Source organism: Phoxinus phoxinus (genome assembly GCF_949152265.1).
Source record: "Phoxinus phoxinus genome assembly, chromosome: 8".
Taxonomy (NCBI): Eukaryota; Metazoa; Chordata; class Actinopteri; order Cypriniformes; family Leuciscidae; genus Phoxinus; species Phoxinus phoxinus.
This window is the reverse complement of record NC_136883.1, coordinates 24,808,746-24,833,214: the sequence shown is the minus strand read 5'-3', so window position 1 is coordinate 24,833,214 and position 24,469 is coordinate 24,808,746. Positions and strand designations below refer to the sequence as shown.

The 24,469-nt window shown below is 39.9% G+C and overlaps 1 protein-coding gene across 2 annotated transcripts in view; it reads right to left on the bottom strand.

The window, feature by feature from the left end:
- The window catches only part of LOC307002415 (voltage-dependent calcium channel subunit alpha-2/delta-1), a 121,827-nt gene that overhangs the window by 49,523 nt on the left and 47,835 nt on the right, over nt 1-24,469 (bottom strand). The window contains exons 1-9 of one of the 2 annotated variants that reach the window (XM_079619998.1): nt 19,642-19,816; nt 19,520-19,555; nt 18,167-18,299; nt 14,800-14,931; nt 11,468-11,537; nt 11,279-11,329; nt 9,360-9,459; nt 3,010-3,168; nt 2,461-2,565 (exon numbers count right to left, since the gene is read on the bottom strand). In XM_079619998.1, coding sequence (XP_079476124.1) covers nt 2,461-2,565; nt 3,010-3,168; nt 9,360-9,459; nt 11,279-11,329; nt 11,468-11,526 — 474 coding nt within the window. In that variant the 5' untranslated portion in view covers nt 11,527-11,537; nt 14,800-14,931; nt 18,167-18,299; nt 19,520-19,555; nt 19,642-19,816. Of the gene's footprint in view, nt 1-2,460; nt 2,566-3,009; nt 3,169-9,359; nt 9,460-11,278; nt 11,330-11,467; nt 11,538-14,799; nt 14,932-18,166; nt 18,300-19,519; nt 19,556-19,641; nt 19,817-24,469 lie in introns of those variants that run through there. The other variant, XM_079619997.1, reaches the window with a different exon arrangement.

Below are 24,469 nucleotides of genomic sequence, written 5' to 3'. Positions count from 1 at the left end.
GATGAGGCCTGTTTAAGGACATTTAATGGATCCATATATAATAAGTTCATATAAAATATGTTTTAGAATTATAATATTTAAATGTAAAAATAATTTGCACACCACAGCAGTTTTTGTTGTACTGCTTATGATTTCAATCAAATCAGTGCATTAAAGCTAATTATACACTTGGAAAGGTGTATAGACATTACGAGAATGTGTAATGAGAACCAAACCTGCAAAAGTTAAAAATCAATCAATGTAATAATAGGAAAATAAAGGAACAAATGACTTGATAAAAACAAATCTAACATTTTTTTTTTTAATCCTGACTTTATTTTTGTATTACTTTCCTGTCTTCATTTATTGTTTTCTGCATTTATTTGTACTTTTTTAAACTTTTATTTATGTATTCTTTAATGTTTTTGTGCTCAACCAATGGAGATACGCAAGGACTGCCTTCCTCATTTGCATATTACACATGGAAAAGTAAAAAAAAAAAAAAGCATAAATAAATAAATCTGGAAATTAATATATATTAAAATATATATATATGAATGCATAAATAAATATAAAAGTAAGTAAAAAAAATATTAAAATATAATTACATGAAAGAATAAATGTCAAAAATAATACAAATAAATGTAAAAATAAATACAGAAAATAGGAAAAAATAAGAAAAATAAGGAAAAAGTAATCAACTCTTTCCCTGACAGCGTTTTTGAAAAAGTTGCCAGCGCCAGCATTTAAAGGTGAACCATGCAGGTGTTTTACCTAAAACTGAACTGTTTCGGAGTCATTGGAATTACCAGAGAATGTCTAATAAGGGGAGAAGGTTCACTCTCGCTACACTTCCGGCTTCTGACTGGTTGCAGTTCCACTCTGATTCCATATGAGGGCGCTCACAGGACGAGTGCAGAATGAATGGAGGTCTATGGAGCTATACCCCTCAAAATCCACTTTTCTCAAGATATAATTTTTTGTCTAGTAATTTGAATGTTGTATTCGAAAGGAGATGCAAAGAAATTGCACATTGCTGGGTGTTAGATTTTTTAGAGTCACTTATTTGCTTTAAAAAGTCTTTCAAAATGTCAATGACGTCATACACATCGTACGACCAGAGATACTGCTTTACGGCAATCCTTCAGTCACTGTGGTGCTTTCGCGCTCTGCACTTTATTTTCTCTCGAGGCATCGCCAGCACAGCTGACACAGGTAAACACACGTGCTAGAAGAGTTTCTGCTAGAATACATTCTGTTCCCGCTTTGGATGCCATGATGCCATCAAGCGGTATCTCTGGTCGTAACCAGTCCTTCACTGACCAATCAGCGTTCATTAGCAGAATGCTAGCGTGTTATGGGCAACAACAACTCAACCTGTAAGAAATCGAAAGGACATAAGTACTCGTTCATTCAATTTTCGACCTATAACCCATGTTGAACTTGTCAAACCTACAATCAAATCTGAGATTTCTCAACGGCAATCGGCTGAAAGGGACAAATTTAGCCGTCTAGCCCCATAGACTCCCATTCATTTTGCACTCGGGGGTGATCGCCCCCAGTGGAACTCTGGTGGAACTACAACCAAAATTCGGTACAATAGGACTTAATAGGGAGTGAACAGGCTCTCCGTAGACGGGCTCTGGAATTACCTTTTTCGGGTTGAATGGTGGTAGTCTCGCACCCCCCTATCGCCTGTGAGCGGAAAAACCACCCTTGCAACTTTGAGACGGCCAACTTTTGGGTCTGCTAAAATTATGTCATTATTGTTGCACTCCCTCACGCTGTTCGAACCCGAATGAAGACATTCGCTTTGATCTGCTTTGATGTCGTTGATCTACAAGCCTCTGGTATCGAGTCCATAACGAGTTTTTCGACAGTGTTGTCAAATATCTATTCCGAAGCTGTAGGGGTAGCTCTATAGAGAAACCTGCGAGCAAAAAACGAGAATACAGCGAAGAAATTCCCGAAACTGCATAGCCCTGCTTTCAAAAAAAAAAAAAAAAAAAAATCCACAAGTTTTATGGCCAACAGAATATTTTGTTGTATGAATATCAAGGTTGCAAAGTCCTATACCTCGTCCTGGGTCGACATTTCATTTGGTAACATTGCACAGTTTTGATTTATATGCCGTTTAATATTGTTAATTGCGTTATTTTACACATGCATCTGCTCACATGCTATCGCTTGGTTCTGTTTCTTCTTCGCCTGTGTTTTGACCCAGAGATTCTGCACTCTTTCAGAAGATGCGTTATAGCGCCCCCTACCGTATAACAGTGAAAACACGGAAATTCGGGGAAAGTGTTGAAGAGAATTGGCCCTTTTCACAATAACGTCAGAAAACTTCCGCTTTTCTTATTTGCTACTTTTATTTATGTAGCAGGTTTGGTCCTCTATAAATGTGTTCTTAATTTTCCTAAAGTAAAAATGTGATTAGATAGATATAGATAGATATAGACTGATGGTGACCTTCACACGCACCTTTTTGTCAATATTGTATCTGGTGAAGACGTCCTCTGCTCTCTCCTCGCCTCCATCAGTAAACAGCATTATAATCTTGTTGCAGTTTGCTCTGCTGACGTTTGACTGGAATGAGCACAATCATATGCAGTTACATTGAATACACAGCAGAGGTCAGCAGAACACAACAATACTATAGCCTACTACTAAAACTTAACCTAAGGTTTAATCAGCATCAGCACGCTCTTAAAAAACAATATTACTACACAGAGGTGATTCTAGGGGGGAGATCAACCCCCTACTTGTGGCAAAGTAAAATGTTTCTTGCCTTACGTCCGTTTATGACCAAATCCACCACTGACTGAAGGGAAGGATAATATGTAATGCATCAAACTGTATTGTTTGAACACCGTAAAGGGAGGGTGCAGAGTGATATCTTATTATGACACTTTTCAGCCGACGTGAAGAGAAATCACACAAAGTGGAGATTTTAAGCCTGGCGACCACTGACTGAGACTGAAACATCATGCGTTACATTTATTCAATGCATAAATAGTAAAAAAAACTCACATTTGAGAGCTGATTGAAGGCAAATTCAAAGCCTTTGGTATAGTTGGTAATGCCCTTGGCTGTAATGTTCTGTACTGCATCTTTCAAGATCTTCTTATTGCGAACGTTAGCTTGAACCAGGTGGTCGAAACATGCTGTGTTATTCACTTTTGTGTTAAACTGAAAACGAATAGAGAGAGAGTGTGAGAGATAGAGAGGCATACAGTAAGGAAGTGAAAAATCATTGGTCTTCTCATTGTTAATTCACAGCAAGACTTTTCAGAATCACTAAAAAGTTTGTGTGACTTAAGAGATCTATATACTGGGGTCAGAAACTGCAGGTGTTTACGAGTATGCGCATGTGTTTGGTACAGTCAGTGATGAAAATAATTTGAGCTGACAAGCTGGATACCCTTACAAGTTTCTAATTTTCTGTTCAGGTAGGGCTCTCTGTGTTCTGTCACTTATTGCGGCTGACCTCTGTGAACCTGCTACTTCAAAGCTGGAGCGTGTGTGAGGAGAGATTGTGAACAAGAAAAGAGACGTGGGTAGAGGAAGGAAAGAGGGGAAAAGGGGGAGAATGAACACAGGGGAAAAAGAAGGATAAACAGTGTATGGAATACTGCAGACTCTAATTATCCACAAATAGAGTACAAATCTTTATTAAAAAAAGTAACTTTTTATGGTTTCAACCTCAGGGTGTTAAACTAAATATTATATGAGCAGTTGTACTTTTTATTCACTTCACATGAGGTTTGCAATCCATGTAAAAAACGTGGGGCATGAAAATGCTAATATATAAAATAAAATAAAATATAGCCAAAATGGGTAACAGGCTTGCAATTATACAGTACATATGCACAAAACATGTTGGTGAGAGCGAAATAATAAAAAACAATATAATAATTTAAAAAAAAAAAATATATATATATATTGCCAATTCAAACTTTTAATTTTTAAATATTTGTTTAAATGTAGTTACTTTTTTACTACTTGAATTGAATATCAGGAAAGCAGACATTGTGTTTAAAATGAGCTACTTTTCATGCTCAGTTAATTTTAATATAATTAACCGTGTATCTAATATATCAATTCACAACAAATATAAGGGTCGTCTGATGCTTAACTGGACCACCAATTTGCACCCTTTCCCGACACAGCACCTCTAACCCTAACAATAGGAAAAGTCAGAATGATTAACAGGTGTGAGTCAATTACGGCATCATTACAACTAATGAGGAGGTATGTGCAAGCTCAAGCAAAAATTCAAATGATTACTACTGTATAACTCCAGCTCTCCCTGAGGACATGAAAAAGCACATGGTGCACTTCCTGTGGCATATGCAAGCAGAACACACCTTCAAACCTCCCGTGTTAACTGTTCTGCTGCATGTTTTTCTTCTATTTTGAATGATCCAGTTCTTAGTTTTTTCCACTCAGGGTCAACCTGAAAGGCTTTCCCACTCTGAATTTCTCGCCGGACACAGAGAGGTGTCATTAGGAGACATGCGCCAGTCATTGGTGTAATTGTGGGATCAGGTGTCTGTGCTCTGTTGAATGAGCTGGATGTCACTGTGTCTGTTGAATGAACCGATGAGTCACGGTTCGATTAGTTGTTCCAGCATTGACTGAATATTTAATTAACGCTTGAAATTATCTCCACGGAGGCCCCCGTGACTCACTGCTCTCAGCATACGCCGGGTTATAAATAGAGGAATAGGACAAACTGATGATACACAGACCCCTACACACACCAGACGGCGCACACTCACAGCGTAGATGGCTTCGATGATTATAACGAGAGTGTTCTAGTTCTGTCGTGTCATGCCGCTTCCCAGAGGAAGCTTTTATTTCTCGTTCATAGCTCAGGGGACTTCAAGAAGTTTTCAGTTATGTTTAAGATAAACATAAAAATTCCCTCAGGTGCTTCTTCTAAAATTAATATGGAGAAATAAGAAGAGAAAAAAAAAATAGACAACTGTTTCTAAACAGTAATAATCATAACCCAAATGTGAAGCAGAGGGGTTGTATATCATCCAAAAATAATCTATTTAGCAAGAATGACGAACTGTCACGAAAGTTCATGAATTAAAAACTGTTTCCCGTAGAAAGATGAATTGATTTTAAATCAAATAGGCTGCATTTCAAATGTTTATAATCAAACTATAAATCCGTGATTAAACTGATTCGTCCGAAGATTCAGTCTCTCTAAACCCCTCCTTTCCGCGAGCCTACTCTGCTCTGATTGGCCATGGCCCAGTATGTTGTGATTGGTCAACCGCTAACTGCACATGTCGGAAACGAAACGCCATTACCAAAACTCAACTTCAGCTCCGGAGGCTTCCTAAAGCTCAGCGATTGTACAATCACTGAGCTTTAGGAAGCCTCCAGATCATTCTCATTGTGAAGAGCTCATAAACATTTAACAGAGAGGGGAAAAAAACCTGATTCATAAACTGAGACTCTTATTCCATTGTCCATCTCCAACCAGACGAAGGTTGGAAACATGTTTCCTGCATCCACCTCTTAAAACCAGAGTAACCTCAAGGGACCAATTTAAAGCCTTAATCTTACGTTCACCATTCAAATTGTTTGTCATGCTGCAAGTCAATTACACTAGTCAATCATTTCCTATGAAAATCCGCCCCACAGATAAGTCAATCGAAATGATGAATCTAGTAATATCCTTGAACAATTCAATGGTGGTTGCCACAGCACTGCTCTAATGAGCATCAATAACCTTGATCCAATATTTGCCTTCATAAATAACTTATCAAATATTAATTCGGACAATGACTGAAATTAGAGACACTTCAGCTGACCAGTAAAGAGGAAGACTGTTTTATCATAATATGTCATATGTCCTTTGCCTTGCCTTTACTATAAATGTCACATTTGCATGGATATGCACCCTCTATAATGATTCTAGCTCCCGTGTTAAGACAAAAGGCTGAATTTGGCTATGCAATCTATGGAAAAAAAGAACAAGCATGCATTTGCATCACTTGTCTTCATTTAGCCTTGAATATTTTAATATAAATATAAACTTGCAATTATGCAGCATAATTAATGGTGAAAATATGTGCTTAAATAATTTCAATCAATTCTGATTATTTGTTTAACTGTGCAATGCAATGAATTTAATTGCATTTATGAATTTGCCTAAATTATATACTGAATTTTAATGTATACGAGGCCATGCAATAATGCATTTTACACAATTTTAAGCAATTTTAATTATGTTATGTGTAACCGCCTGCATCATTGGCCCACACTGTATGAATGACCAAATCTCAATTTCCTTTAACTTCAGTAGGCTTTTCAAAAATGTATGAAGATTTATGAAATCCTTGGGTTACTGGTGGCTGTATATGTGGCATCGTATTACAAAGTCTTGTTAAAATGAGCAACATTTGTTTGTAAGAGACAGTCGAGAGCCCCCTCTCTGCACACACATCCAGTACAGTATATGAATAACAGATTGTTGTGTAACAGCATGTTGTGTATACATATGTACTGTGCTGTATGCTATAAGCAGCACTAGTATTAAATTCCAAACACAGCCTGCATTACAATACATTTTCCTTCCAAGTCTTGTTGTTCTTCCTGACTTGGCAGGAATGTATAACATCTATTGTGAATTGTTTATCAAGCAAAATGTATAAAATCTGCATGAAGGAAATTAAAATTTGACTTACAACTGAAATGATCAGATATTGTATGTGTGCATGGCAAAAATCATTAGAGCTGTATATGCCGATCATAATCCTTTCCCTATTCAACGTAACAGTACCATATGGCACATATTGTGTACACTGGTGATCAACAGTCTAAAAACAAATCACTAACCACCATATTATAGATTTATAGATTCAGCCAACACAATGACTATCCTACCCATAATGCCCACTTACTATAGCCCTTTTATTTAAAACTACACATGCTCTCAAACTGATCTGTATAAACACATACCAAATTTGGGTATCAAACTAATGCATTTATGCGACTGTGGGCACAGCCTCTTTCTGTTCTCGCTCAAATACACACAAAGCACACTCACACACATACAGTACGCATAACACACCGCTACAATCTCATTGGCATACGTTCCCTGAAGCGAATCCTGTTGACAGATCTCTCAGAGCTAATCCTTTATCGGAACAGTGATTCCCCAATGCAAGAAAACCTCAAAATCCTCTGAGAAGTGAAAACAATAAATTAATCAAACTTTATTTACTGAAGAATAAAAAATGTATGACACCAAGCATGATTTTTTGGGGCAATATCACCCTGAGTGCAAAAACCGAATGTGATTTATCATTTCAAACCTGTATGGCTTTCTTTTTGCTACTCTTTTCCATGCGATTACAATGAATGAAGACTGAAGCTTGCAAGCTTAAAGGAAAAGTTCACTTCAAAATGAACATTCTCTCTAAACAGTTGATGCACCTCATTGACTTCCATAGTATTTTTTTTTTTTTTCCTACAATGGAAGTCAACGAGGTACATCAACTGTTTGGTTACACACATTCTTCAAAATATCTTCTTTTGTGTTCAGCAGAAGAAAGAAATTCATACAAGTTTGAAACAACTTGAGGGCGAGTAAATGATGACAGAATGTTCATTTTGAAGGGAACTATTCCTTCAACAAAAGCACCATAAAAGCATCGTAAAAAGTGGTCCATTCAACTTGTGAACTTTATTCCAAGTCTAATGAATTCATACAATAGGTTTGTGTGAGCAGAAGAAGTCATTATTCACAGTTTTCTCCGCAAGTGATCTATTAACTTCAATGAGATGAACTCGAGAATCAGATCACTGTGATTTGTAAATAGATCATTCAATTATTTGACTCAAAAGAATCATTCAGTCATGATGAGACATCACCATTTCTCTAGTGAAGTTGATATCAAGATTTTCAGTGAATAACGACTTGAATTTCTCACACAAAATGTACCACTTTTATATCAGTTTCTGGTTGTTTCTGGTTTGGCATTATTTTTCAAGCTTGAAAGTGTCAGTCCTTGTTCATAGTACTTTAAAGAAAAATATCACAGGGGGGGAAAAAAGCTATTCATGATTGAAACATCACGAGAGTAAGTCAATAATGACAAAATCTTAATTTGTCGGTGAACTACCCCTTTAAGAAATAACAACCTCCACAACAAGCATGCAGGTTTGGACATGAGCATCCTGTGAGCTCCTTTGGTCAGAGGAAAAATAAGTTGAGAACAAACAAGCAGAACCCCGAGTAAAAGATCAGCTAGCCAAGATGGATTGGAGGCTCCTTCCGAGAGGAATGATATATAGCAATTTCCTCCCTTTTTTCTCTGGCCTTCTCTTTCTCACTCAGCCTGATCTCTTCCCCTCACTTTGTCCAGCCATTTTCAATTCAGCACACAGAGCCCAGAAGCAGCCTTTTCATTAAGCGCCAGTTTTCAAGTGGCAAGCTGCAGCCAGATCCATATTTCATTACAACTCCTCTGTCTCACTCTCTTACACACACACACACACACACACACACACAGTTGTTACTTAACACCACAGCAACCTGCAACCCACAAACTATAGAAACTCCTCACTTTAAATTGAATCCAATGTCTTGTTCCATTTTTACTGTACACCTGCAGCTAAATACGGTTGTCACGCTTTTTTAATCCCATTCTGCAGACAGTTTGTAATTTATACACATTTTTCTTTTAGTAACAAGCGCTTTCTGCAACCATTATTAGTCATGAAAACGTCAAGTAGTGAAAAACAACGTTGATTATATCCGTTTTTGCAGAACCAAACTGTTGCAATAGTTGCTAATTGCTAGTTTACATTTTTTTATAATCTGACAGCTCAGCTGTACTGCATCTTTCTTGGAAGAAAGGTATTTACGTGTGTTTTTAACGACATGAAAGACGGCGAATAAAACAAATTGTTAATTTCTGAGTGAACTACTTCTTTAACAACCGTAAAGAAAAAAAGATAGCTTCTTTGTCAATATAATTTTGCTTGTTTAAAGTGATGTTTAAAGTGACGCCAAAATGTTGCTACAAATATTGCTATTCATGTATAGGCTACTCATTTAACAGATGTTAAATTGCCGCTATCCAAGTTTACAAATTAGCTAACAAGCTATCTTGCAAATTAGGAATATTACAGCAAAAGTGACATCCTAAAAATAGTACCGCTGCAACACAAAGTCCCAGAATAGCTCTGAAAAGTATGGAAATGTATGCGAGGGACTGTGAAAAGCAGAATGAGAAAGTACAATGTTACTATGCATGTATATAAACTATTGCAAGTACATGGTATGAGTGAGTCCTACGGTTGTCACAGCCAAAACTTTGCAGTGTGCACACATGGCATATGATCATACTTACATGGACAACATTGACATAATCATCATCGGAAAGTGTCTCAAGCATTTCACTGACAGAAGTTCGGATCAGTTTAAGCGTCAGTCCAGACACACTTCCACTCCTGCAACACACCAATACAAATACAATGCCAATTAAAGAGATAGTTCATCCAAAAATGTAAACTGTTATCATTTAACAATATTACAGCAAGTAAATGACAACAGATTTTTGGGGGTTTTAATATGCTGAGACAACCATAAGCAAGCCATTCATATAGGTTTGGTTTCCTGAAGATGAGAAATCGTATTATTTTGCAATTTGATGTTATCGTATTATTTTAATTGATTTTTGTAATCATAAAAACACTGGTTTGTTGCACAAATAGTTTGTTGTTTAGTTGTCTCTATGAAGCCCCTCCTTCCAAATTGCCCAATGTGCTCTGATTGGTCAGCTGGACCTGTGTGTTGTGATTGGTCAAACACTGAGCGTGTTTCAGAATTGGCATGTCCCTTAACATAATAATTGTGAGTTTCAACTCACTACTAACACAACTCAACCGATTTCTCACAACACATGTCATGGCATCTCTACATATATACCATCGCATGTAAGACTAAATACATGTAACCTACATCCTCTCCTCGGGTCTTAGAACTTTAGTTGCTCTTGAACAATGACTACTCACACACATGTGCACACACACACACACACACACACACACACACACACACACACTTTTAAGAAAATTATTAAAAACTGCTTAAAAAATATATATATATATGCTAAAGCTTTACAAAAAAATATTGTATAGTGTCTGTCTACATGTGTATCTGAATGCATATTGAAGAGAAACTCAAGAGTCATGAAATATCATGTTATATTATAATTTTTTCCACAAGAGGTCAACAGAGACACCCAAACTGACCCAATGTGGGATAGTGTGAGCTGATTTGAGATGATTACTGCATTTCTGCCAGGACCACTGTTGTCAAATACGATTGACAATTAGCATTTAGTTTGGATTTGCGGTATGGATCCGTTCTGGGCGAGAACTCCCTGCGCATCCAGTGATAGGCGTCGCATAGGTACTGCAGACGTGGATCAGCTGAGAGTCAGCTTGACTAACGTGACCTGCCAGAACTAACGCTACGCTTGATGTATTGGGGTTACTTTGAATTGAAGTTGAAAGAATGTGAAGAATGTGCTTCAATTATTATTATTTATTGATACAATCTAGAAATTTAAAGATACATGAAATATTGAAAAAATATTGAAAAATTTGCATTAAAAAGAGAAAACAAATATTTTAAAAATGAAATATGTGACCCTGGACCATAAAACCAGTCACATGGGTATTTATTTTTTAAATTGTGATTTATACATCACATGAAAGCTGAATAAATAAGATTCACATTGATGCATGGTTTGTTAGGATAGGACAATATTTGGCCGAGATACAACTATTTGAAAATCTGGAATCTGAGGGTGCAAAAAAATCGAAACATTGAGAAAATCGCTTTTAAAGTTGTCCATTTATGTTCGCGATTGCGCCGGCATTCACTCACAAAAATAAATCTCTTATATATTTACAGTAGGAAATTTACAAAATATCTTCATGGAACATGATCTTTACTTAATATCTTAATGATTTTTGGCATAAAATAAAAATCTATAATTTTGACCCATACAATGTATTGTTGGCTATTGCCACGAATATACCCGTGCTACTTGTGACTGGTTTTGTGATCCATGGTCAAATACAGTATACGCTTTCTGGACCAAAAAAAAAAAAAAAAAAAAGTGTTTCGGGATATAATTTTAGGGCTTCGGGTCAATTTGACGTACAAGGGAAGGATTTGTTACAGGTATGCGAGGGAAGACAAGAACAATTCAAGTGAAGATTTATAATATTCATAATTTAAAAAGCACATAATACTCACGCATCAACAAGAATCAGCATGTCCTTGGGCGAAGCCGCACCTTGAACATACCTGGATACAAAGAAAGAAATATTCTGGATCTCTTTCAAGGAGAATTTTAAACAGAGAACAAAGACTAGAAGGTTCAATAAAAAAGGGGAACAAATGAAAAAGAATTCAGAGCACACACACAGAAGCGCATATTAGTACCAAGGTCGCCGGCGCACATCGTACAGGTCGATTTTACTGGGTGTTTTCCTGGCATCCATCCAAGGGGAAGCTGAATGGACAGAGACAGGATATGGAAATATGAATGACCCCTGATCTCAAACTCCATTTGATTTGTCACATCTATGTCGTGAGCACATCAGCGAGCCTCACTAGAAACCTGTTTATGTATCCGGTGGGGGGTGGTTTGGGGTTTATATTGACTGCAGTAAGCCGACATGTGGAAAAAAAGGGCCTTGGTGGCCCCAGTAGAATTTCAGCTTCGATTTTTCTCTTTAACTGAGAGAATAACCTGGTGCAAAAGAGGGTGCTCATCTGTGACTATCACAGCTGAACATCTAACAAGACATGTTTCTTCATAAATAGCATCCCACGTTTTGACATTTAGTGAGTGGATCACAGCTGTAAGTGCCAGCAGATAGTCTGAGACACTGTGATTTGGCCGTAACAAAGTAATCGACCAGTGTTCTGCCAGCTATAATGAATTGAGGTTTACAAGAACATCAATGTTTTATAGGCGTGCATGTATCTATAAGGAGACAATCAATGGTTTGGGGCCCACATTTTATTCTATTACAGTCTTAAAAGAATAATTCACCCCCAAAAAAATGAGAACTCATGTTGTTCAAAATCCTGTATTACTTTTTTCTTCAGTGGAATACTAAGGTTGAATTTCTGAAGACTATCCCAGCCTGTCCGCTTAATATAATAAAACTGAATGAGGACTAAAGCCGGTGTGATTTATAATAGCCCTTTATGATTTCTGCTTGTCAGACTGTACGAACATGATCCTTGCTGTAAGCCATGTCACACTGTAAGATCTCAGTTGTCATTAATGGATTAACGGACGCACACAAGAAAACCCGCGGGATTGAAATGCCGCGGATACAAAAAAAATCTCTAACGTTAATTTTGATCAAGGCTTGTCTTGAAAAAAACAAAGACAATTTGACGGTCGTCGTAGGAGAAGTCACACTGCAGGACTGCGAGTCAAATTATTAGTTATTAATCGGCTGTCAGTGAACATGTCAAACTAACGATCAAAAACGTAAGATTTTAGCCTAGGATCAGAGGAATATTTTAGGATTTGCTAAATTTGTCTCAGACGGCCAAATTGTGGCAAAAATTGAACAGTGTGCACCCGGCTTAAAGCGCGCTATGCAGTTTTGGCTATTTCTTAGCTGTATTCTCGCTTTTTGCTCGCAGGTTTCTCTATAGAGCTCCCCCTACAGCTTCGGAATAGATATTTGACAACATTTCGTAAAAACTCGTTGGCGACTCTCCCCCCTCCCATCTTCTCCCTCTAGTCCTAGCTTTCCGTCCGCCAGCCCAAAGTTGCAAGGATGGTTTTTCCACTCACAGGCACAAGGGGGAAGTGAAACGGCAACAATTCAACCCGAAAAAAGTCATATAACCATTCCAATGACTCCGAAGCTGTTCAGTTAAAGGATAATTCCGGTATTTAACACCTTGAGTCTATATTGTAGTTTGTTTTGGATGAACAAGAGTGGTGGACAACATTTTTTTGACAATGGTTCCTCTCTCGAGTTTTTGACTATAATAGAATTGGCCATGGACCCATTTAACATTGGAGTCAATGGGCATGTCCGAAAATGTCATTAAAACAGCCAATAATGTTCGTTTACAAAACTGTTAAACTCACCGAGTGGTTAGTGGTGTTCGTTGATGATTATAAACAATATATCGTCACAATATATGATTCCAATCCGTTTATTTTGCTATAGTGGAATTATTTTTTCAGACACTTCACAACCGTGTAACTTCCGCTCAATATTTGAATTAAGCACACACTTAAGCGTTAGCACACTCCCGACCACTTGATGGCGATAACCGATGTTTATGTCTCGCGGGACACTCACGGTCACAGTCGAGTTCAACTTCATATTGCACTGGTCAGTGGTCACGTCTTTCAATATTTTCAAGGTTTTGTTTGTTTATTTCGCTTACTCTCCCGGAGCACAGTTGCTCTGCTCGCTACATCAACCAAATGTAAACAGCCCCCTTTCCGTTTCCGGTAGCGCATTTATATTAACGAGCACTCAGTCCTTCAACAGAATTCAATGGGATTTTACAAAATGATAAATAAAACACGACAGAAACTGTATTTCGCAACACTTTTTGTTTCTGGAACATCAACTAACATCACCAATCACTCGGTGAGTTTAACAGTTTTGTAAACGAACATTATTGGCTGTTTTAATGACTTTTTCGGACATGCCCATTGACTCCAATGTTAAATGGGTCCATGGCCAATTCTTTTATAGTCAAAAACTCGAGAGAGAGGAACCATTGTCAAAAAAATGTTGTCCACCAATCTTGTTCATCCAAAACAAACTACAATATAGACTCAAGGTGTTAAATACCGGAATTATCCTTTAAGGTAAATTAAGCTAAAAAAACGCATAGTTCCCCTTTAAAGCTGTTAAGCCCGGGAATGGAAGAACACACTAAAATGTAAGTTTTTAACTGAAAATACTTACATTTGCTCTTCATGTCGAGTTCATGCGAGACATAGCGATTTGTGAGTCATTCTTCTGAGTCAATGAATCTGGTTCACAAACCCAGTCTGACTGATTCATTCGATGATCTGGTTTTCTCCAGTTCAGCGATTCAATGATCCGACTGCAACTGTTAACAGCCCAGTGGAGTGGAAGATGGCCAGTGAATCATTTTGATCTGTCCCTCTCCCAAAGGTGTATGAATGGCTTCAGAAGTCATACGGACCTCTTTTATGCTTTGTGTGCGTCCTTTTTGAAGATTGACAGACCCAGGCAGGTCCCACTCACTTTTTTTATATTAAAAAAAGAATAGTGAGAATTTTTTTCCAAAATGCATATTTAGTGTTATACAAAAGACAAAAAGTCACATAGATTTGGTAAAACATGAGAGTGACAGAATTTTGGCTGAATTATTCCTCTACACACAGCAAACTCTTATAAAGCAATTAAGGGATAGAGGTTCAACAGTGGCTAATGCACGGTTTATATGCACCGGGTTTTTTTTTACTGAAAGTAATGAAAATGAATTGAGCACCTCATTACTTTTCTCCTCTGTCATCATTAAATTTCAGAAGAATACAATAAGCCCTCTGCTGAGATATTTGATCTTATAATTTGTTATGAAAATTTGGTGTAATTTGAGCTGGGACTACATGCTATGTTTACCAATTACAGACAGCAGAGTCTTTCAAAGGGAGGGAGGAGGCTGTGCGTGTGTGTCTGTGTGTGTGTGTGAGTTCTGATTGTAATGTGCATGTGTGAATAGTTCTGAATTAAACCGACACAAGCACTTACCTGGGTAAAAGCGAGCTAATCCAGTAGCACTGCCAAACACTTGCCATAGTAGCGTTGGATCCTCTTCTCTGTTTTTTTTAAAGACTTCTTCCAACGCTTCAGTCCAGTTCAGCTCATTCAACACAATGGTGGCTGGAATACACAGGCAATAACACACACTGTATTGATTAATATTTTTATGATGATTACATTACCTTTAACTAACAAATATTATCACAACGCATGATTCACGTACATACTTTGAATACTTGAATCTATTTACAGAGGTCATGGTGCTTATAGTGACTTATAGAGTCCAGAGATAGGAGGATGAGAGACACAGAGAGAGGTGTAATTTACCCTAATCTCAACCGCTGTTAACAGAATGATTCTGCGCTGTACACTGAGGGCACTTCATCTCCTCAGCCGCAAACAAGCTGATTGACTTTATTACATCACGACTGAGGGAACCATGGAAACCTATAATCATCCTATCAAACATTTTGCTTCTGAAAAGGCTGCGTGCTGATAGGCAGTCAGAAGTGCTAGTGGAGATATGCTAATCAGGTGAGAAGACAGCATGTGTGTCAACAGTTATTGGAATGAAGCATGATAAATTCTGTGTTGTAACAACCATAACTTTAGTTTTATTGGCTGGCATGCAACAGAGGCGAGAGGGCAGGGCTGAGAAAAGAGAGAAAGGAAATGAGGAAATGAAGCATGAGAGGCACATTTTCTTGAGCTTTTTTCTCCCAAAAAAGACAAAATCCTAATCAACGACTAGAGAGAAATTGCAGCTTGCACAATAAATCAGGTCTTTTTCAAAATGGATTGCAAATATTATGAACAAATACAGACATAATTAGATGTATACTCTCTATCTATCTATCGCTATTTATATCTATCCATCCATCCATCCATATATATCTATTCATACATCCATCCGTCTGTCCGTCCGTCTATCTATCTATCTATATCTATTCATATATCCATCCATCCATCTATCTATCTATATCTATTCATATATCCATCCATCTATATCTATTCATACACTCATTCATTCATTCATTCATCTATATCTATTCATATATGTATTCATACATCTATCCATCCATCTATATCTATTCATATCTCCATCCATCCATCCATCCATCCATCCATCCATCCATCTATATTGTACATCTGTACAATGTTTTTTTCATGAAAATAAGTAAAAACTTGCTTCAGTTAAATCTGAATAGAACATTACAGTACATTTTGCCTTTTGACAGATTTACTCTATATACAATCTTACATTTCCTACAAAAAAAAAAAATCTAAAGTGAAAAATTGAATCTAACCATTTTGTTTTTTTAAATAAAAAATTGTGAAATAAAATATCTCTGAAGTAATATAATTTGAAGTATTGATTATTTCCTCAATCTCCACTTATTATCCATCCTTTTGGATGTGAAGGAGAGGAAATTTGCCGGCACCCACTGTGAATTGTCTCTCTTAATCATTGTTAAGTTTTTCTTGGTGCTGGCTGACTCTGGCAGAGGGGGGTCTCCCACCCTCCCCTAGCAACCCCTAAACGATGTACTACTTTATCCACGAAAATCCAATTTTCTCCCCGGCGGGAGTGGCAGATCCGTGTTATTTCTGTATGTGTGTGCCGGTGGTTCCAGGCTATTTGTGGTCTTTGAGTGTTTGATAGAGGTTGATGCGTGCAAACTTTGCTTTTAGGGTCGCTGTAGAAAAGCCACTAGGTTCTCACTGCCTTACATAGAGTGAACAACCTTTGGAATTAATGGACATATAGACACTCCAGTAATATTAGACATTACTCACACACAACTGTGTTTCAGCACAGAGTATGAGTCTGGCCACAAGCTCGATTCTACACACGTATCAGGTTTCCTTCTGGCACAAGGTCAGGTCAGACGCAAGACCACAGCAATTATAGCTCTACCCTTTTTGCCTCCCATCTATGTCTCTTTCTGTCACTTGGTTATTTTCCATCTCTCCCACTATTAAATATAAAAGTTTAAAGTTCACCCAAAAATGAGAATTCTGCCATCCTTTACTCAGCCTATTTATTAGAAGTTATTTTGCAAATTTTCCTGCTCATCTTATCCATAAAATTAACATGAATGGCAAAAAATCTGCAAAAATTACATAAAAAGTATATGCAACTTGTAAAAGATGTGCAAAGCTCAAGTCATTATTCATTAAAAAAAATGTTTCCATTTGAATATCCAAATATACCTCAAGATCTCAATGACAAAAACTTATTTTAAATATTAATATTTACTTTTAATATACAGGTATGTGATCAACTATAAAAATAATAATACAGTATTCAATGATTTCCATATTTTCCAACCAGAGAAGTATGACCCACGTAAATCGCAAATGTGAAAATCAATATAACAGAAGAATCACATTCCTGAAAATACCAGTAATAATATTACGGTAGTTACTGAATCTGGGGGATCCCTGAGTCTTTAAAAGGCCCAAAACACGTGCTTCAATCACAAAATTAACATATAATTAATAACCAACAAGCTCACAACTACAGATAACCAGATGAGACAACCCTACCCAAAAAGCCTTGGTAAATGACTCACACATAAAATTAGAAATAGCAATATGGGATAAGGAAATGACTCACAGATAATTGCATAAAATGGTATACAATTACAAGACAAGTGACAAGGAAACTCCCTTCTTATAAATTACAGGGGCAGCCACCTCTGCCAGTGTGTGTTGGAAAGACTTTAACTCACTGCTTAGAGACTGAAGCATCACTTGTTCTGATTTGGTATTTTTTATTTAAAAAGCAAGCAAATGCATCCCCCTTATAACATTATGCTCACCGCAGCACAACTGTCCGACCTGGTGTCATTTCAAATAGCCTGCTACTCTGTTTACCAAAGGGCACAATGGCCAAAGTAATTACCTGAATTTATTTGTCTTCCATTTGTGTGCATGGGTGTGTGTATGACAAGGTCAATAGGAAAGGGCCGTCGGAGCCAGACGCTATCCCAGCAGGCCAACTGAGACACTATGGCTTGGCCAGCCTTCTATCCCTGCTTAAAAACCATTGAGAAAGCACATATAGAGTTTAAATAGATGCGCATGCATACCGTGGGTTTATCCAAACAAGCGCACCTGCACTTATTCTGACAAAAGTTTCCCCTGAGAGTATTTTCTGCTGTCAAATAGATTATATAATTCTCCTCAAAAAGCTCTCACAAAGACACACTTATACTCGGTTTTCTAACTGACATCCAAAGCAATCAGCAGCAGAGCATCTCATCAGATTCCCAGCAGTGGATAATATGTTACGGCGGAGCCGGCAGAGCGCTATGGAAGCGTGTCTGTGGGGGGTGGGGGAGTTACTTACAGCCGTCATATATGTCCGTAGGGATATGCACACCCGTATGGTTGTAGGAGGTGAAGCGGTTTTTGAATGACGGGTCTTCTTTAAATTCAGGCCTGATCCGGTTTTTCCTTCCTTCTGTTTCATTGGCATCAAGCTGAAAGGCAAAACAACAACAGAAGCAACTCTGGTACAATATGTACAGCAGATTGATATTATTCTTAATGCAATAGGCCTATATTTTTTATATATACACAGTTGTGCTCAAAAGTTTACAAACTGCTTGCAGAATCTGTGACAATGTTAATGAACAAAATAAGACGGATCATAAAAAACGCATGCTATTTTTTTTCCTGAATAAGTCCCTTGTTTGTCATGGGCAGTTAAACTGCCCACTCTTCTTCAAAAATATCCTTCAGGTCCTGCACATTCTTTGGTTTTCCAGTATCTTCTGCATATTTTAACCCTTTCCAGCTGTTACTGTATGACTTTGAGATCCATATTTTCACACTGAGGACAATTGAGGGACAATTGGGGGTCATACGCAACTATTACAAAAGGTGAAAACATTCACTGATGCACAAGAAGGGGGTGTAATTTAGTTTTGTATGGATGATTAGGGTAAATTGTACTCTTTTTTGCCTTCTGTGAAACATGCAAGTCTGTAGCTCCTGGAGGGCAGTACTAAATTAATCAAAATAGACCTTGCACATCATCATCCTGTTCAAAAGTTTTCACCCCCAGCTCTTAATGCATCGTGTCGCCTTCTTGAGCATCAGTGAATGTTTGCAAATTCACAAATTGGAGTCACATTTTGTGTTCCACTGAAGAAAAGTTTGTATAGGTTTTGACCGACGTGAATGAGTAAAAATTATAACAATACCTGATAGATCAGTTTATCACTAATCGAAAAACTGTTTGATACAGTTTACATTAAATATCAATATCAAAATACATTTCTTGCCAATTCATCTATTAATATAATCATCTTATAACGCTTTGTATGGAAGGTATATGGAAGGTTGCACACTGATGAATAAAACCTAATTTTATCTACATGTTCCTTCTTCCTGTTCTTTCCGCCTTTTACACAATCTAATGCACAAGCTCCCTCCATGTGTTTTACACACACTAATTGGCAGTTGAGATATATGGCGCACTAAAAGTGTGTATCCACCAGCCGAGCGTGCGTCAACCGAGGAGAAGATATATTCTGATCATCTCTTAAATAACTCATTCATAAGTTCACTAACGCATGGTCATAACTGGACCGAAGAGCTTGCGGCATTCATGTTTGATATAGTATGTGCTTGAAAAAAACGCTGAGTGTGTCTGTGAGCTGAAGTCTGTCTGTGAAGAGTTGAATTATATACTCACATTATCCTTGGCATTAAAGTAAACTATATCATCATCCTGCAGAGAAAGAGAAAAATAATTAATTAAAAATGTAAAACAGTTTAGATAATAAAAAATAAACAGTATATGGCTGGGGTTCAAACCTGAGAATTTTGTGCTATTGAAGAACTATTTTAACTATCTAAAGAACCTTCTTCCACTATAAAGAACCTTTTGTGCAATGGAAAGATTCCATGTATTTTAAAGGTTATTCATGGAACCATAGATGTCAATAAAGAAACTTTATTTTTAAGAGTGTATTCCTGTTACATGATCTGTTTCCTAGTGTTCCGTGATTGTTCTAATTAGTCATGTCTATCACCTGTGCATTGTCAATCACCTCATTAGTTATCGTGTTAGTCCCTGTGTATTTATACCTTGTGTTCTCCTCAGTCTTTGTCAGTTATCGTCAATGGAAGCGTGTTTGGTGTTTCCCCTGAGAGTTTGATTATTAAATGTGATCTCTTCGTATTCCTCGCCTCCATGAGCTTTGTCCTACAAGTTACGTATACCAGCCTAAATCTTTATACCCGTACACTATAACTCTGAAGTGTCCTCAGAAAATCTATCCATCATGCAAATCATACAGTGACAGTATCACTGTACTAAGCCAAGCATGCATTCAACATGCGTTCCACCGGATCTGAACTGTCAGACATTTGCTTCGTGTGAAATGCATTAGGGAGAGCTAAAGAAAGCTTGGTCATGGCAGGTTTTACAGCAAGTGGTCAGGATAACCTGCTGATGTTAAACCCCTCATATGGTGGGTATGCGCGAGGATGTGTGTGTCTACAGTAAAAATAAATCCACAAGAGAAATGCAAAATGTGTATTCAGTGAAATCAAATCTTGAGACATCTGCAGGGAGTGTGGGTAGTGAAATTAGATCCATTAAGCCGCAACACATTCTCTCTCTTAAATAAAAAACTCATACACACAGAGGAAAAACAATCTGGCCATTGTACAATCAGATTGTTTATTTATTTGTTAATATATATCTATTCACTTGTTTGCATTTAATGTAATGAATCTTGATTTCATTTAATTAAACGAAGAGGTCTAGCACACCAAAGCGTTTAAGCAGTGAAACCGAGTGGAGGTATTATCAATTTCAAAAAATGTCTCCTACTGGCTGTCACATTGTTAATGTGTTTTCTGTTGTTTATCATGGACTTTTAGTTTGTTTTCCATCTTCAGTGTTTTCATCATCTCTGTCGTCATTTTCATTAGTTCATTTTCATCACCTGTCTAGTTAATCAGTTAATCACCCTTCATTGTCTTCACCTGTTGTACCCTCGTCATCCTCTGTATTTAAGTTCCTGTCCTTCTCCCTTCAGTTGTCGGTCAATGTTTGTATATGTCATTGTGTATGGAGAGTGTTACCCTTGCCTGTACCAGTTTTGTTTAAGTTTTATTATAGTAAAAGTTTGAATTGGAACTTTGGGCCTCAGCCTGTCTTCATCCGCACCATACCCGTGACAGATTGACCGACCCCCCTAAAATGGACGAGTGGGTAAAAATTTTCGTCCTGGCCAAGGAGAGCCAAGATCTCCCAGCCTTTGCCCATGGAGGATCGTTTGAGGGAACCCGTCTGGCCAGATTTCGCGGGACCCGTGGAGGCCGCAGTAGAGGCGGTGGTCGAGATGGACCCCGACACCATTCTCCGCTTTGGTCCCTCTTCGACCCTGGACGGTTGACGTCCAGCTCCAAGCCGCCTGCACCGCTGGTCCCGTCCAGCCCAGAGCTTCCTGCGCCAGAGCCCTCATCGCTGCCCAGCACAGAGCCCTCATCGCTGCCCAGCACAGAGCCCTCATCGCTGCCCAGCACAGAGCCCTCATCGCTGCCCAGCACAGAGCCCTCATCGCTGCCCAGCACAGAGCCCTCATCGCTGCCCAGCACAGAGCCCTCATCGCTGCCCAGCACAGAGCCCTCATCGCTGCCCAGCACAGAGCCCTTATCGCTGCCCAGCACCGAGCTTCCTGCACCGCTGGTCCCGTCCAGCCCCGAGCTTCCTGCACCGCTGGTCCCGTCCAGCCCAGAGCTTCCTGCACCGCTGGTCCCGTCCAGCCCAGAGCTTCCTGCACCGCTGGTCCCGTCCAGCCCAGAGCTTCCTGCACCGCTGGTCCCGTCCAGCCCAGAGCTTCCTGCACCGCTGGTTCCGTCCAGTCCAGAGCTTCCTGTACCGCTGGTCCCGTCCAGCCCAGAGCTTCCTGCACCGCTGGTCCCGTCCAGCCCAGAGCTTCCTGCACCACTGGTCCCGTCCAGCCCAGAGCTTCCTGCACCGCTGGTCCCGTCCAGCCCAGAGCTTCCTGCACCGCTGGTCCCGTCCAGTCCAGGGCCTTCGCCACTGGTCCCGTTCAGCCCAGAGCCTTCGCCGCTGGTCCCGTCCAGCCCAGGACCGCCTTCGCCGCTGGCCCCGGTCAGCTCAGAGTCCTCTTCGCCGCGGGTCCAGTCCAGTGCTGACCTCCCCAAGAAAATTTTGGGGGGGGCAATAAGTCCTCTGAGGGGATCGTGGAGGCCCTGCCGACACGGTCGCCATGGCCGCCCGAAGGGTCCTCACCGCCATGGCCGCCCGAAGGGTCCTCACCGCCATGGCCGCCCGAAGGGTCCTCACCGCCATGGCCGGCCGAAGGGTCCTCACCGCCATGGCCGCCCGAAGGGTCCTCACCGCCATGGCCGCCCGAAGGGTCCTCACCGCCATGGCCGCCCGAAGGGTCCTCACCGCCATGGCCGCCCGAAGGGTCCTCACCGCCATGGCCGCCCGAAGGGTCCTCACCGCCATGGCCGCCCGAAGGGTCCTCACCGCCATGGCCGCCCGAAGGGTCCTCACCGCCATGGCCGCCCGAAGGGTCCTCACCGCCATGGCCGCCCGAAGGGTCCTCACCGCCATGGCCGCCCGAAGGGTCCTCACCGCCATGGCCGCCCGAAGGGTCCTCACCGCCATGGCCGCCCGAAGGGTCCTCACCGCCATGGCCGCCCGAAGGGTCCTCACCGCCATGGCCGCCCGAAGGGTCCTCACCGCCATGGCCGCCCGAAGGGTCCTCACCGCCATGGCCGCCCGAAGGGTCCTCACCGCCATGGCCGCCCGAAGGGTCGTCTCCGCCGTGGCCGCTCGAAGGGTCCTCACCGCCGTGGCCGCCCGAAGGGTCCTCACCACCGTGGCCGCCCGAAGGGTCGTCTCCGCCGTGGCCGCTCGAAGGGTCCTCACCACCATGGACGCCTGAGGGTCCGTCTGCTCCGCCATGGCCACGCCCTCATCCTGCTCCGCCCTGGCCACCTGCACGTCCTGCTCCGCCCTGGAGGCTTCCTGCTCCAGATCGGCCACCTGTTCATCAGCCTCCAGGGCGCCCACCCTCCCACCCCTTTGGATGTTTTACGGCGCGAGGACGCGCCTGGGGGGAGGGGGGGGGGTTCTGTCACATTGTTAATGTGTTTTCTGTTGTTTATCATGGACTTTTAGTTTGTTTTCCATCTTCAGTGTTTTCATCATCTCTGTCGTCATTTTCATTAGTTCATTTTCATCACCTGTCTAGTTAATCAGTTAATCACCCTTCATTGTCTTCACCTGTTGTACCCTCGTCATCCTCTGTATTTAAGTTCCTGTCCTTCTCCCTTCAGTTGTCGGTCAATGTTTGTATATGTCATTGTGTATGGAGAGTGTTACCCTTGCCTGTACCAGTTTTGTTTAAGTTTTATTATAGTAAAAGTTTGAATTGGAACTTTGGGCCTCAGCCTGTCTTCATCCGCACCATACCCGTGACACTGGCAGCCTTCATTTGGAATGATGTAATTAAAAATCTGCATAACATGTCAGATTTTATTCTTGTGAACAAGTCAGTCATCAAAGATGTCTTCCGCTGCCTAAGATAAACTTCAATGAGCAGGAGGCAAACTGGTACTCTTTTTTTACTGAACCATGTAGGCTATGATGTTATGCATGTTACCTAGTCCACTGCGTAGTGACAAGTCACTCGTGAGTAGATGGTTGACTAGTAATCCAATAGCCAGCAAGTTGATTAGGTAGGCTTGCTAGTTTATTGTGAAATTTTTAATTAGTATGCTGACAGTTGGCTTTTTACAGTAAACCCTCTCAGAAATGTATTTAAATTGATGCTCTTTAAAGCAACAGGCTACACCTAGACACATTCAGGCAGATATCTTTGGCCTTTTGCATTGCATCTCTCACTGTTTGCATGTAAACTTAAAAATAGCCAAAGTTTCGAGATCACTGCATTCTATTTTATATAGCTGTTTTGAATGCAAGAATGTCGTATGCAAAGTGCAAACTGTACCCTAGAAATGTGGGATGCATGGCAGATTCAATTATGTATTCAGTTCCGTTTCAATTTATTTGTATAGTATACTAACATTGTACAGCAAATACTACTGGGGTTAAGTCGGTGGCTCAAGGTAATGGATTATTATTTGCTTAAACCAGCAACCTTCCGATGACCAGCTCTGAGTTTATTTGGATTCAGATTCGCATGATTCCTCACTTTATCTTAAAGAGATAGTTCACACACAAATTTTAATTCTACCATCATTTGCCTACCCTCAACTTGTTCCAAATCTTACTTTCTTCTGTGGAACACAGAATTGGATATTTACTGTAGCTAAATGCTTAACGTTTTTTCGAATGTTCTACAAAATATCTTATTTTGTGTTCCACAGAAGGATGAAAATCATAGGGTGAATTCAGGTTGATTGGGAAATGTTTTGCCATTGAAACGACAAGGGAAAAAGTGTCCCATTTAACCTGAATTCACCCCTACTTGTTTGGAACAACATGAGGGTGAGTAAATCATGATAGAATTTTCATTTTTAGGACTATCCCTTTAACATCTTTTCTTTACAACAGTCATCCCACTAGCTCAGTGATTGCCAACCAGGGGTATACGTTCCAGGAGTACGCAAAAAGATTTAGATTTTGCTT